Source organism: Mastigoproctus giganteus, chromosome 1, assembly GCF_048544385.1.
Source record: "Mastigoproctus giganteus isolate SK-2022 chromosome 1, ASM4854438v1, whole genome shotgun sequence".
NCBI lineage: Eukaryota > Metazoa > Arthropoda > Arachnida > Uropygi > Thelyphonidae > Mastigoproctus > Mastigoproctus giganteus.
In genome coordinates, this window is record NC_143575.1 from 118226578 (window position 1) to 118240552 (window position 13975).

A 13975-nucleotide genomic window follows, 5' to 3' on the forward strand; every position below is an offset into this window, starting at 1 on the left:
AATTGAAGCTGATTGAGCAGGACAAGGTTTCTCAAAATGGAAAGTAGAATGCAATGTGCTATCAATCGGCAAAACTATGGATAGGATTCCCAGTCAATGGAAGAAGTTCATTAATATACAAGAGGAAAAGTGTGGCGGAAAGAACTGAACCTTGGGGGCACCGGCAATAGTGGAGAAGTTAGAAGACAGAGAGCCATTTACCATCACCGTCAGTGAGCGATCACAGAGAAAACTGGATAACCAAATACTGAAAACAGTTGGCAAACCATAAGATGGAAGCTTGTTTAGAAGACCTTTATGCCAAACACGATCGTAAGCCTTTGTCAAGAGCAACTACTTGTTTTTCTCCGAACCTTTCCATTTAATTAGTCCATAAATGGTAAAATAAGCAAGAATATCACCAGTGTATCAACACTGACTTAATCCATACTGGCGATCGTTGATCAGACGGAAGGTTTCTAGGTAGTTTAAGAGTTGGCGGTTACTTGATTTCTCCATTACTTTAGAAAGAGTAGAAGTAATTGCAATGGGACGATAATTGGATGGGAGGGATTTGTCGCCCTTTTTAGGAACTGGCTGGATATGTGCAAGTTTCCAAATAGAAGGAAAAACATCTTTGGAATAAGAAAGTGAAAAAAGGCGGAAAAGAATAGGAGTAAGTTAAGGGGCACAGGTTTTGAGAACAAGTGGAGAAATACCATCGGGACCTGGAGCTTTCTTAGCATCAAGATACGTCAAAATCCTTCTGACATCCTTTTGACGGAAGACCACAGGAGGCATTGAATGGAGCAGGTTTGAAATGGTTTAAGGTGTTTTACCAAGATCATTAATACATGAGTTGGAAGAAAAATGGGATGCTAGCAGGTCAGCTTTATCCTTGGCTGAAGTGACAACAGAGGTGGGAGCAGAGATGGGCAAAGGTTGCGGCCAATAACTTTGGCAAGAGACCAGAATGCTCGGCTACCATTAGGGCAAGAAGTAAATTTTCTACTCTTAGCCTGTTCAAAATCTAGTTTGGACTGATTAATAACTGCTTTACAATTGTTGCCAGCTTTGGTGTAGGCAGAATATGAAACTGAAGAATTAGAAACAAGCCAATCACGATATGCAACGTTCTTTTTTGAACAGCCTTAGAACATTTATTGGAAAACCAAGGTTGAGATAAAGGACGAGATTTTAAAGTGGAGTTTGGGATAAAGGATTCCATTCCAGCAAGAATAATTTCACTGACACGATCTGAGCAAACGTTGACATCAGAAGTTTTGAAACAGTAATCTGACCAAGGAAAAGACGAAAAGAACTCTCGCAGGTCATCTCACTTTGCATTCTTCTAATGCCAAACAACACGACATTGGGAATAGCCATGAGATAAAGGTTCCATTGGAGAAGAGACAATTACCAAGTTGTGATCTGAAGTGCCTAAAGGACCTGTCAATTCGACCGTGTATTTAGAAGGGTTGTTTTTGATAAAAAAAATCAAGCGTATTGGCTGTATGATTAGGATTATCCGATATTCTTGTAGGTAAATGAACAATATCTGTAAGGTCATTAGTAATTGCAAAAGCCTCAGCATCTCGACACCAGCTGGGTCGGTGTGACTAGAAAACAGAAACCAGCTGGAGTTGTGAACATTAAAATCACCAAGGAAAATTACTTCATTGTTAGGAAAGTTGGTCTGGAGAAAGTCAAGTTGCAAAGAGAGGAAGTCAAAGAGCTCCAAGTGATTAGTGGAGTTGAGAGAACGGTAGAGACAACAGATGAATTTGACGCAATGAGGTAGAGAGATTTTAAGCCAGAGAAGATCAAAGAGAAGAGATTCCAAATTGCCAAGTCTCTGACAGGGATTATCAGAACGGACATATGCACAAGTACCACCTTTGAGACGAAAGGAATCATACAGCGAATAATTTGGGCATCTGAGATGAGCAGTAGTTGAATCAACCGATAAATGAGATTCTGTCAGAAAATGTACATGGGGTTTGTCAGACTGCAAGTGGAAATGGACATCGTTGAGATTACAATTGAGACCGCATATATTTGTGAAATGAATTAGGAAGTGCTTGGGAGGTTTAGAACTTTTCGCAGATAAGCTTACTCCATAAGTTTGATTATTCATGGTGTATGCAATAGTAAGAAAAAGTGGGTGTGACATGCTGTATGAAGTAATGAAATTTTTGAATATGACGTACACATGGTAAGAATATACCCAGATCCTTGACATAACGTGGCCTCCACAATGCTCCCTGCATACACACTACTCGGACTCCCCAGTCACTATCTGGCAGAGTAGAGGTAACAAGATTATACACTAGCTGATCCGGAAGCCTCCTAGAGAGTTACCAACAGATTCAGTTCGGTGTACTAACTAGCGGCCGGCCTGCGAACACCGTTTTAGAGCTGTTCCCTCGGAATGTAAGGAATATTGGATCTCGCCACGATGTTCATCATAACCTCAAAAGTCATCAATCATACTGCATGATGGACGAGATAGGGAATGGTTGACCGGAACTTAGCTCTAGAGACTAAACAGCGGTTTCACCACTTCAAGCCTCTAATAAGCAAAGTGGTGGTATTGCACCGGTGGATGAGAGTCATCTACCACCTAGTACTGTCTGGTAACATAGAGGGGCGGCGTTCCTCCATGTGGTGTGGTGTGGGCGCCACACCTCGACCCCTGCTTACGTTGGTTCACACCTTGGTGTTCACCCACCATGTAATTGTGCATGGAGGTTATACCCAGGATTACTAACGGTACCACCATCGTGAAGGTGCAAGCAGTGGATTTGGCTGTCACAGACCGTCCGGACTTCGCCAAAATTGGGTCCACTTGACTTGAGTGTCATCCGAATATCAGTTCCATCAGCGTTTTAGACTCCCAGGTAGCAAATGCAGCAGCTTGTCTGGCAAATCTGATTGAATGTCTGTGACAACCTCAAGGACCAGGATTAGTGGAGTTGGGAGAACGGTAGAGAAAACAGATGAATTTGACAGAATGAGGTAGAGATTTTAAGCTAGAGAAGATCGAAAAGAGGAGATCCCAAATAACCAAGTCTCTAACAAGGAATATCGGAACTTGCATATGCACAAGTACCACCTTTGAAGCGAAAGGAATGATACAGCGAATAATTTGGCAATATAGATGAGCAGTATTTGAATCAACCGACAACTGAGATTCTGTAAGGAAAAGTACATGGGGTTTGGCAGACTGCAAATGGAAATGGGCATCGTTGAGATTAGAAATGAGACCACGTATATTTGTGAAATTAACTAGGAAGAGTTGTAATGTTTGTGATCGTTTATGGTTTCAATTAGATTTGAAACAATTAGCAACAACTTCATATGAATTACTTCAAAATGAATTTCATTTACAAGAAGTGAGTACTTTCATGATGTCATACTTCATTAAAAGAGGGACGGGAACCAACTATGGCCACGTCAAATGGATTTATATATCCAACATATCCTATTTTATTTGCCTCCATCGGATGTTGTAACTGAGTGTTTGATATCACCACGATTACCCTTTAGGCAAATCCGTCGTTTACTTATGAACATGGACAATATGTGATCATTGGACAAGTAATAAATGTACCAGTTAATGTAAATAAGATAGTTCATTAATTGCCTAGAGAATTAGATTAGATTACTAATCGATGACGATTATGCCATTAATGTACATATAAAACGAATATTCATACATAAATCATTATATCTACAGGATGTGTGCAGAAGAAAATAGTGAAAATATGGTTATGGTATTTCATTAATTCACCTTTGTATAAATTCTACGGCATAAAAGTGAGTGACAATTTCTTGGGGATATATGGTGATAGACAACAGGAAAATTCAGAGGAACTTGATAAAATGATGATGATGAACTATTGTGAATTCAACAACAAACATTATTATGGTCTGAAGACAAATATTTATGTATAGCACCCGGTCCAACAAGTTTCATATTTGATATACATGCAGGAAAACTTTCTTTTGCAGATATATATTTGGGACATGCACGAACATTTAAAATTGGATTGAAAATTATTCCCTTTATGATGGCATCGAGTGAATTTTGTAGATCTGATCGTCCTGTGGTAACTCCACAACTTTTGCTATATATGGCAATGAAAATTATGCGAATGCGTACCGCAGAAAATTTTCAAATTGCATTTAAATAAGTAGGAATAACAACTAACATTACTCGTGCTATATTGGAATCGAAAGAATTTATAAACAAGTCATTAGAGTCTAACTTGGCATTTCTAAAATCAATTCCCAATTCAGTATATTATTGGAGGCAACGTAAACGGTGTGTTTGCCATGATTCGCCAATTAGGAAAACCTACAATGCTCTTAATTTTGAGTGCGTGTGAACCGACATGGCCCGTATTACTATGTATGTTGTATAAATTCAGATATAAAGGAGAAATTACAACTAACGAAGTTATGGATCTACCTTACGTGGAAAGAGCTACATTAAAAAATGAAGATCCCGTAACGTGTGCCATATACTTTAACAAAATTGTTGAGCATATACTCAACAATAGAGTATACGAACCAACATGGCCGCTATTACTATGTACACTGGTGTTCAAAGAAAGTACATCACCCCTTAAAATTGTAATTGTTGTCCGAATAACGCAAATATATGGCAATATTTCTTACAGATTGCAAATATATGGCAACATTTCTTACAGATTGCAAATATATGGCAATATTTCTTACAGATTGCAAATATATGGTAATATTTCTTACAGATTGCAAATATATGGCAAAATTTCTTTCAGATAAGCGGGACACGCATAGGCAATGACGTAATATTGCACCAGCTGTTACTTTCAGCTATACATGCACGCTCTGCAAGAGTTGCAGTTATTCCTTGCTTGTGTCAGGATGGTGAGTTACGTGCAGTTGACGCGACGAAGAAAGAGTGCTATTTTTGCTTTACGTAAGGGAAGATGTTCTTCCCGTCATTTTACTTATAAAGTGTCTTGTAATCAGTCGACATTGCAAGCATACTACGAAATAACCAAGCTGGAGACCGATATGACAACTTAAAAGGCGAGATTACATACCAAGTGGCTGGAACGGTTCCCGGATATCCAGGTCACCGAACAGCGAATAGCGGACCAGAGAAGAACCAATGTCACGAAAAACCTAATAGCTCCTGCAATCTTGGAAAAAATCAAATACGACATGAGCAATCAACTGAAAAGGATAAAGAATATGAAACCAGAGGAGGAAGAACATACCACTACTGAAATAACCAAGCTGGAGACCGATATGAAAACTTACAAGGCGAGAATACATACCAAGTGGCTGGTATGTATTCTCTTCCACAGAGTGATTACATACCAGATACAGAGCCAACTCAGTAGAACCCCGATGACAAAAACATCACTAAACCGCTTCGCAGTTAATAAGGCAAATTGGGAAACTCTCAAGGAAAAACTCACTGCTGAGGTTAGGGACCACTACCAGACTGTGAGCCGACCCAGAGAGGCAAATGACCTGCAAAGAAAAGTAACTGAAATCATCATAAAAGCTAGCGAACAGGCAATGAAAAGGAAAATCCCAAAGCCAGGCGCCATGCCCTGGTGGACCCCCGACACTGAAAACCTGAGAAGTGAAGTAATGAGACGACGAAAAGACTTCCAATGGGTCCGGCGATCTTTGCCGGTCGCTGAGGTCGCGGCCATGAGGGATAGGTATAAAGACGCAAGGAATCGATACACAAAACTAATAAAGGACACCAAGCGCAAAACGTGGGAAAATTTTGTTTCCACAGCAGGGAACGCTAACCCCTGGGAAGTGGTTTATAAAGTAGCCACTAACAGACACCCCAGAGGAGAAGTCGCAGAAGCAACAATGACCCAGCTGGGTTCCCTGACGACTACGTGGGATGACTCTGTAAATAATATCCTAACCACCATCTTCCTGGAACAGGTAACTCCTACCCTCCCAGAACAACTGCGTATCTGTCAAGAAAATAACTCATACTTCACTGACCAACAGGAAACACCCTTCACTGTGGATGAGCTGCATGCGGCCGCCATGCAAATCAGAAGCAAAAAATGCCCTGCCCAGACCTAATTGAACCGGAAATTGTGAAGAAAACGGTGGAATACACCCCGGATCTGTTACTCACGCTATATAACACCTGCCTCCAAGAAGGAACCTTTCCTAACGACTGGAAAATTGCCAACATCAAACTTAAATTGAAAAATCCATCAAAGCAGCCAGAAAAAACAGAGTCTTACCGTTCGATCGCCTTACTCCCAGTTGTAAGCAAACTATTCGAGAGAATGCTGCACAAGAGGCTCCTTCACTATTACGAAGGGGCAAACCTAACAAACCTAGCAATTTGGATTCAAACCTGGCCTATCCACGATCGAAGCCCTCAAGACACTGCTGGATAAAGTAGAAGCCTGTACTACCAATATTTTCTTGTTATCAGTATTGACTTTGCGGGGGCGTTTGACGCCATCTGGTGACCGAGCGTCCTCGCGAGACTTAGGCGGGCTGGAGTGCCTCTAAACCTGTATAACACAATCAGGAGTTACCTAACACAGAGAACGATCGAAGTACATGCACCGTATAGGAAGCTAACCAGACAGATCCACAGTGGGTGCCCACAGGGCTCTGTCTTAGGACCCCTGTTATGGAATATGATTTTAGATGAATTCCTGGCCCTTGATATTGGCGAAGTCGTTGCCCAGGCCTTCACCGATGATTTGATAATAACTGTTGCTGCTGACTCACGAGCGCAGATCGAAGAAAAAGCCAACCACGCGATAGGAATTTTGCAAAACTGGGCTATAATCCATTGCCTGCGGATTTCTCCAAGTAAGACCTGCTCGGTACTCCTGAAGGGCAGACTCGACCTTGCCAGACCACCGCAAGTGAAAATTTAAGGCACCACAATAAAACTTGCTACAGAAATCAAATATCTCGGAATCATCATTGATAAAAATCTGTCTTTTCAGCCCCATCTAAAGTACATTAAACAAAAGATACGGAAATATTCTGCATTGGTCGCAAGAGTGACCAGGAGGGACTGGGGGCTAAACAAGCAGACCCTGTCCCTCTACTACAAATCCACCTTCATCACGGTCATCACATATGCTTCACCAGTTTGGTACAAAAAGGTAACCACAGTAGTAAATAGAAGAACCTTGGACAGTATCCAGCGGTCAATAATTCTGACAATCATACGAGCTGTCTCCACAGTCAGCACGCACGCACTCCAGGTTCTGGCCGGAGTCCTCCCGCTGGACTTGGAAATCATTAGATGCGCCCTGACATATAATATGGCAAAAGAAATACCGTGTACTGTCCTGAACTTCACGTTGGATCTCGTCAACAACAGGAAGCCTGAAAAAACCTCGACCACCTCCGACAGGAATGGCAGGATCGGTGGAGAGAATCCACTAAAGGGGAAATCACCAAGAAGTTCCTCCCTAGCGTAAACAGAGTCTTTCCAAAACCCCCGAGTTGGTTCCAGCCGGGGCTCCACGTCACCTTTCTGCTCACAGGACACGGGCCATTTAATGCAAATTAGTCTATATATCTCACAAGCTAGCTGTTTTCCGACCCAAGTAACACTGCCTCGATAATGGCTGAAAATATTCTTGAACCCCTTCTATATAAGTTTATCCCATCCCTTTAAAAGGAGTGCTCCTGTTAACAAGCACAGACCTCGCTGGAAAAATTTCTATACCATGAGCTTTGCATGTTCTTTCCAGGGCCGATTGATTGACCTAGGTCTCAACTTGTACTCACACTATCGTGTCTGAGCAGAATTGCAGACACTTTCAAATTCAATCATAACTGGCAAATTTCCTGAAATTGTCCTGAACTTCCTCTAATTTAATGGTAACTGGTAACTTTTTCTGAAATTGTTCTGTACTTCTTGAGACCTTCTACGTAATTAAGGAGATGTCCTTCTTGACTGAGCCTTGAGATCTCCTACCCTTAATATCATTAGTGCCAGTGTGTAAAACAATATCACCTTTTGGGCCCTTAAAAGAGGATATCTACACTACGACGGCATTATTTATTCCCTGGCAGAAATCTTGCTCCTGTTCCACCAATCCTTTTTGCACAATGTATTTCCTGTTCCTTTACGGACAACGACTAGCTCCATTGGGACCCCGCACATTCTGCCATGCGGGTTGCTGCTGTGTTGCCTGTTGATCAAGCCGATTACCCCTCGCCCCCCCCCCATTTAAATCCTTCTAGGAAAGAATTCAGGAAATGAAACAAACCCAGCTGAATTCTGATGATTTCAAAAGAAGGTAAGGATGTTTTCTCACCTCTGAGAAGCATGTTGATCTAAAAACTTACAAACCCCGGGGGGCTCACATCTGGTGAGTATGGGCTTGACACACCCAGGGTCCTGAGCTGGATATCATCATTCTTCTCTTTCTTGGTGACTTCCTTCTACTTTTGACTCTCTCTCTCTTTCTCTCTCAGGGTAACTCGGGAACTTTTTTTTTTCCTGGTGCAGCATAAGCCTCAGGCTTCCTTGCATCATATGGCTATTAATAATAATAATAATAATAATAATAATAATAATAATAATAATAATAATAATAATAAACCTTAAACCCTTATATTAATAAATTGCAAGGCACAATATGGACCTGTAACAGCCATATTGTGGCTTAAAAGTTATTAATCCACAACAGCAAGAAAATGTTTTTATTTATTTATTTTTTGTTTGTTGTTTTATTTTCCTATATTTCTATGAAATTTGGTGAGGTTCTGAATAAAAAAAAAAAAAAAAAAAAAAAGAGAGAGAGAAGGCAATAAAATTTTCCTCGTATTTCTAGGGAAGAAGTATTGAAGAGCATAATGTGTACAAAGCTGTTCGTTGTTGGGTCGAACTTTTAACATTAGGGCGCTCCATCTAGTGATCACGTACAGATGTAATGAACTGCCTTGATTTAATGAATTATTGGTGCAAGATTTGAAACATTTTCATTTACGAAGATGGATTCAACCCCAGATGTAACCGAAGTGGGCTATTCCATTAAGCAGTTTTGTTCTGTGACAGGTAAATAGTTTATTACCGAATGCAATTTTATTTTGCTGTTATGAACATTTTGAGGTTTCATTCACAGTAGTGTTAAATTAATTTATTGATAATCAGTTGGACACCTTTATCTTGAAAATGTGATAATGTGTCGATGATAGGAATTTCTCTCATCAGCTCATTATTTATACATTGATGTGTATATCAGAACATAAGTAGGAAAATAAAAGTACACAAAGTTCTTGATTGTTCTTAATTTCTCCTGTATCCTGAAAATAACCCAAGATAGCAAGATATGCAAAAGATTTTATCATATATCATGATTAAATGAAAATAGCTTAATGTAGCAGCAACATTCCATCAATCAGGTAATCATTTGCAAAGAGCCTTGTGCAGCTTTCCTAGCCAAAGCTAGATCAAAATTATGTTTGTTTATTGAGGCCACAGTTTTAACCATTTCGTTCTGCTGTTTGCTGGCTTCTCACTGATGCTGCCTTTTGAAAATTTCCTTTTTTTTTTATGTTTGATAATAAAATCACAACGTGCTGCGTGCCTTTCCTACCAATGTTCTCTAAATTATTTTGCAGTATTATTTTTTTTGTTTTAATATACTCTGAACGAAAGTGTGTTTAGGGTATAATGGACCAGGGATTTTGTTGTGTACCCTGTTTTTGTGTCACAGAACTCTGTTAAGGCCAGAGATTTTTCAAAAATTATAGGGGTATTGTTCTGTTGTGTAATGTTGTGGTATTTTGTTTCTCTGATCTTTTAGCCATTGGTCTCCTGTTGGGATCCACTGTTGCCCACACTTTGCCACAAGGAGGCAGGTCAGGCACCCAGTAGAAGTTTATATTATTTCATATATTTCATATACTCTGAACTATGAGAAATTTTTTTTTTTTTTTTTTTGGTGTTTAACAGATGGTAGGCATGCAGTAGCATATGTTTCTTGTAGCCAACTCTTACCACTCTTATCTGGAGCCTGAGACCCTATCACATCTTGTCATAGGGCTTAGGAGAAGCAAAACATGAACAGCTGACAAAACATGGCATCTGTATTTAAATTCAGGGGATGAATGTTCTTGAAAATTCTAAGAAATACTATAAAACATTTGTTACTATTGTTTTTCTTTTGTTTATTTCTCTTGTTTATTTTTGTTTGATATTTTGCAATGGAGTTTAACAGATCAAAATAATAGAAGACCATTTTCAATTCAGTATATAAAGCTAAAAATTGATTTTTTATAATTTGGACATAAAAAGGTGCCTTTTCAGATGCAATGCAAGTGAGTGTTCATATTCCACATAGGATGCAAAAGGTTAAGAAATAAGCTCCTGGATTCTTCTAACCTCACTCAGTGGATGTTGAAGATAATCCTCTGACCAGTAGCTGCTGCTTCTGATTCAAGACAGTTTCATTTCCAAAGATTTTAAAATTTTAAATTTTAAAATTTAAAATTAAAAAAATTTCCAAAGCTTGAAATTGTTGCACAAATTTGGATAGTAGTATCCAAATAGTCCAAGTAGAATCCAGTAGTATCCTTTGGATTAGTAGTACAATATGGAATTTTATCTAGAAAGTTAGTTGATTAATTTCTTTTGCAGCAATTCAATTTGTAGTATCAAGGTTGTACCGTGGGGATTTCATATTAGAGCAGCAATACAATATAGGAAGTATAGTTGCTTTAAAAAGAAGCACAGAGAACTAAGGATCATATAATCATGTCTGTTGTTTGAAGAAACCAATTTGTTTTTTTGCTTGGTGTAACACACCAGTTATGTCTATCAAAATCACATTCTGCAGTAAATGTGGGTCCTAGATCTTTAGCTTCCAAAACTGTGGGAAATATATTACCATTGATGGAACAGTGATTTTCTCTTTCCTCAATCTTGCAAAAGTAACTGAACAGCATTCCTTAGGGTTGACATCAGGACCAATAAATCAACTCAATTAGCAAAAGAATGCATCATAAGGCCCAGTGTATGTATTTTTACAATTATCTCCCCCCCCCCCCAAGTGCAAAGTGTGAATGTGGTTATAATGACCAGAGTTAATATTTACAAAAGTGGAACACTTGTTTACAACAGCCACATTATAGATTAGTGTCCTGCTTTTGTAAATACAAAAGTGGGAAATCTGTAATAAAATGTAAAGTTATAGCTTTTTAGCATTTCCACTTAAATTGTTTAGAAGGTTTTAGTAGTCCAAACTTTACACAGTAAAAAATTAAAACAAATTCTGTAGTACAATTAGTTTCTGGAATGATATGTGCTCCAGTCTCTTTAAAATTTTCATACCAGAAACTTCATATTTTTGAAAAATGCAAAAATGTGCTCATCCCTCTAATAGTCAACGTTTTTTATGATTCCATTCTGAAATTCATAATATTTTAATTTACTAAAAATATCTTCTTCAAGAGGAGTGTTTCCATTTACAATGGGTTTCCTCAGTCTACAAGTTATTTCTTGTTAGGAATTTTTTCCCGCCATAAAGTGCGGTTCAAGGTGTCTTGGTCGGTTAAGCCTCGGACTGTCATGCACTCCCGTACATCCATCCATGTCCTCCTAGGTCTTCCTCTTCTACTTCTTCCAGGAGGTATCCATTCCAGGATGGCCTTTGGATATCTGTTTTCTTGCATCCGTTTTACATGTCCATACCATGTTAGACGTTTTTCTCTGATGGTGTCAATAATAGTCTTTTTCACTTCCATTTTTTCCCTTATGTCTTCATTCCATTTTCTGTCTCTTCTAGAAGTTCCTGCTGAGCGTCTCCAAAAATCCATTTCTGTGGAGAGCAATTTGTTTTCCGCTCGCCTGTTCAATGTCCAGGTTTCCGCTCCATACAATAGAAGACTTTGTACAAACGTTTGAAATATAAGTTTCTTTGTTTTATGTAGGATATTTTTGCTCCACAGAACAGAGTTTAACATGCCGATAGCCTTTCTGCCGTCTGTAATTCTCTTATTGATCTCTGCTTGGGATGATCCATCACTTTGTAAGATTGATCCCAAATATTTGAATTTATCGACTTGCTTGATTTTAAAACCTGCAATATTTAGAATGCGTCCTGGCCCTGAAGACAACGTTTCAGTCTTGCTAAAATTGATTTTTAGACCCCATTGTTTATATTCCTCAAACAATTGACGACATGCATACTTTGCATCTTCTAAGTCTTGTGCTATCACCACCTGATTGTATGCAAAAAGTAAATTGTGAATATAGGTGTTCTTATTAATCGGCAATCCCATTTTATTACATTTTTTTGACCAGGATCTTAGGCAGATGTCGATATAAATTTTGAAAAGTGTTGGTGACATACAACAATCTTGAGCCGACCGGGCTAGCTGGGTGGGTAAAGTACTCGCCTAGCAACCCAAAGGTCGCGGGTTTGAATCCCGCCTCGGGCTTGGATCAAAGTACTGCAAAAACTTAGGGAGGTGCATTATGGCCACAGAAGCCGATGCACCAACAACTACCAAAAAAAACAAAAAAAACAACAACCTTATAATAAGCCTTTTGAAGAGTGGAATTCAGGTGACAAAGCTGATCCCACTTTAATTCTGCATCTATTATTCCTGTAAATTGCCTTAATAATGTTAATCAGTTGTCCATCAATGTTTGCCTCTTTCAGTGCTTCCCATAAGAGTTTTCTGAGAACACTGTCATATGCCTTTTCAAGGTCAAGGAAAATCATAAAAGATTATTTTTCCTTTTGATTGGCATTTTTCAAGGATCTGTCGTACTGTTGAGATATGATCTATACATGACCTCCCAGATGAAAAACCACTTTGTTCTTCTGATACCTCGATTCGGGCTTCTAAATGGTTCCTAATCCATTTTCCAAGGATCTTTAACAGCAGGTTCAGGATGCATATTCCTCTGTAATTTGAACAGCTTTTCCGATCGCCCTTATAAATTGATGTAATATATCCTGTTATCATTTCTTTCGGTATTTCTTCTCCTCTCAGTATACTATTTAACAGTTTTTGTATCAGAACAGCCACTCCTCTTCCTCCATATTTAGTGGGTAAAGTACCTGCCCGGCAACCCAAAGGTCGCGGGTTCGATTCCCGCCTCGGGCTTGGATCAAAGTACTGCAAAAACCTTGGGAGGTGCAATATGGCCACAGAAGCCGATGCGCCAACAACTACCAAATCAAAAAAAAATCCTCCATATTTCAAATGTTCCATGTAAACTCCTCCAGGTGATTTGCCATTCCTTCCTTCCTTTAGCAGGATTTCCACTTCCCTAACAGAAACTTTTAAGCCCGAGTCTTCTACACCAAAATTCTGCATCGTCTTGAACTCTTCCCGGTCTTCTTTTAAAAGTCCTTCGTAGTACTCTGTCCAGTCTTTCAAAGGTATTAATTGCAAACCAGCATTGTGTTTATTCTGTTTTCTGAAGTCTTTAAGACCTTCCATGATTCCGCTGATTGCTTGAAGCCCAATTTGCTATTAATAGGTGTGTATTTCCTTTCCCATTCTTCATTTTTTGCTTCTACTACCAACCGATTGGCTATTTTCTTTAATAAAAATATCTAATTGTCTAAAACCAAAGAAGAAACGTTGAGGATGCCAAACCAAGATGACTGGATATGACTGGAGTTGCCAGTTTAGTAGAACAGAAAAAGGCATCAATGACTTACAGAGTAATGAAAAGTACTGCAGATATAGATTTATTTGTAATAGTATCACAGAAATAATAGTATGGGTTATTAGCATTAGCATTAGCATTAATAGAGGCATATGATGCAAGAAAGCAAGCTTATTCAGCATCAGCCAAAAAAAAAGAAAAAAAAAAAAAAAAAAAAAAACAACGACTACTCCCATTTCACCCCTCAATTCGTTCGAAATACCTGTCCAGCTGAGCCTTAAATTTGTTTAGGCTATCAACTTCAACAACAAGCGATGGAAGTCTATTCCACAAACCAACTGCCCGCTG

The 13975-nt window shown here is 39.0% G+C and overlaps 1 protein-coding gene across 1 annotated transcript in view; it reads left to right on the forward strand.

Moving 5' to 3' along the window:
- The first annotated feature begins 8840 nt into the window (after positions 1–8840).
- LOC150091113 (UBX domain-containing protein 7) overlaps positions 8841–13975 on the forward strand; it is a 690832-nt gene continuing 685697 nt past the window's right edge. The window contains exon 1 of the mRNA XM_090384602.1: positions 8841–9055. Within this exon, the coding sequence (XP_090240728.1) occupies positions 8992–9055 (64 nt within the window). The 5' untranslated portion in view covers positions 8841–8991. The remainder of the gene's footprint in view (positions 9056–13975) is intronic.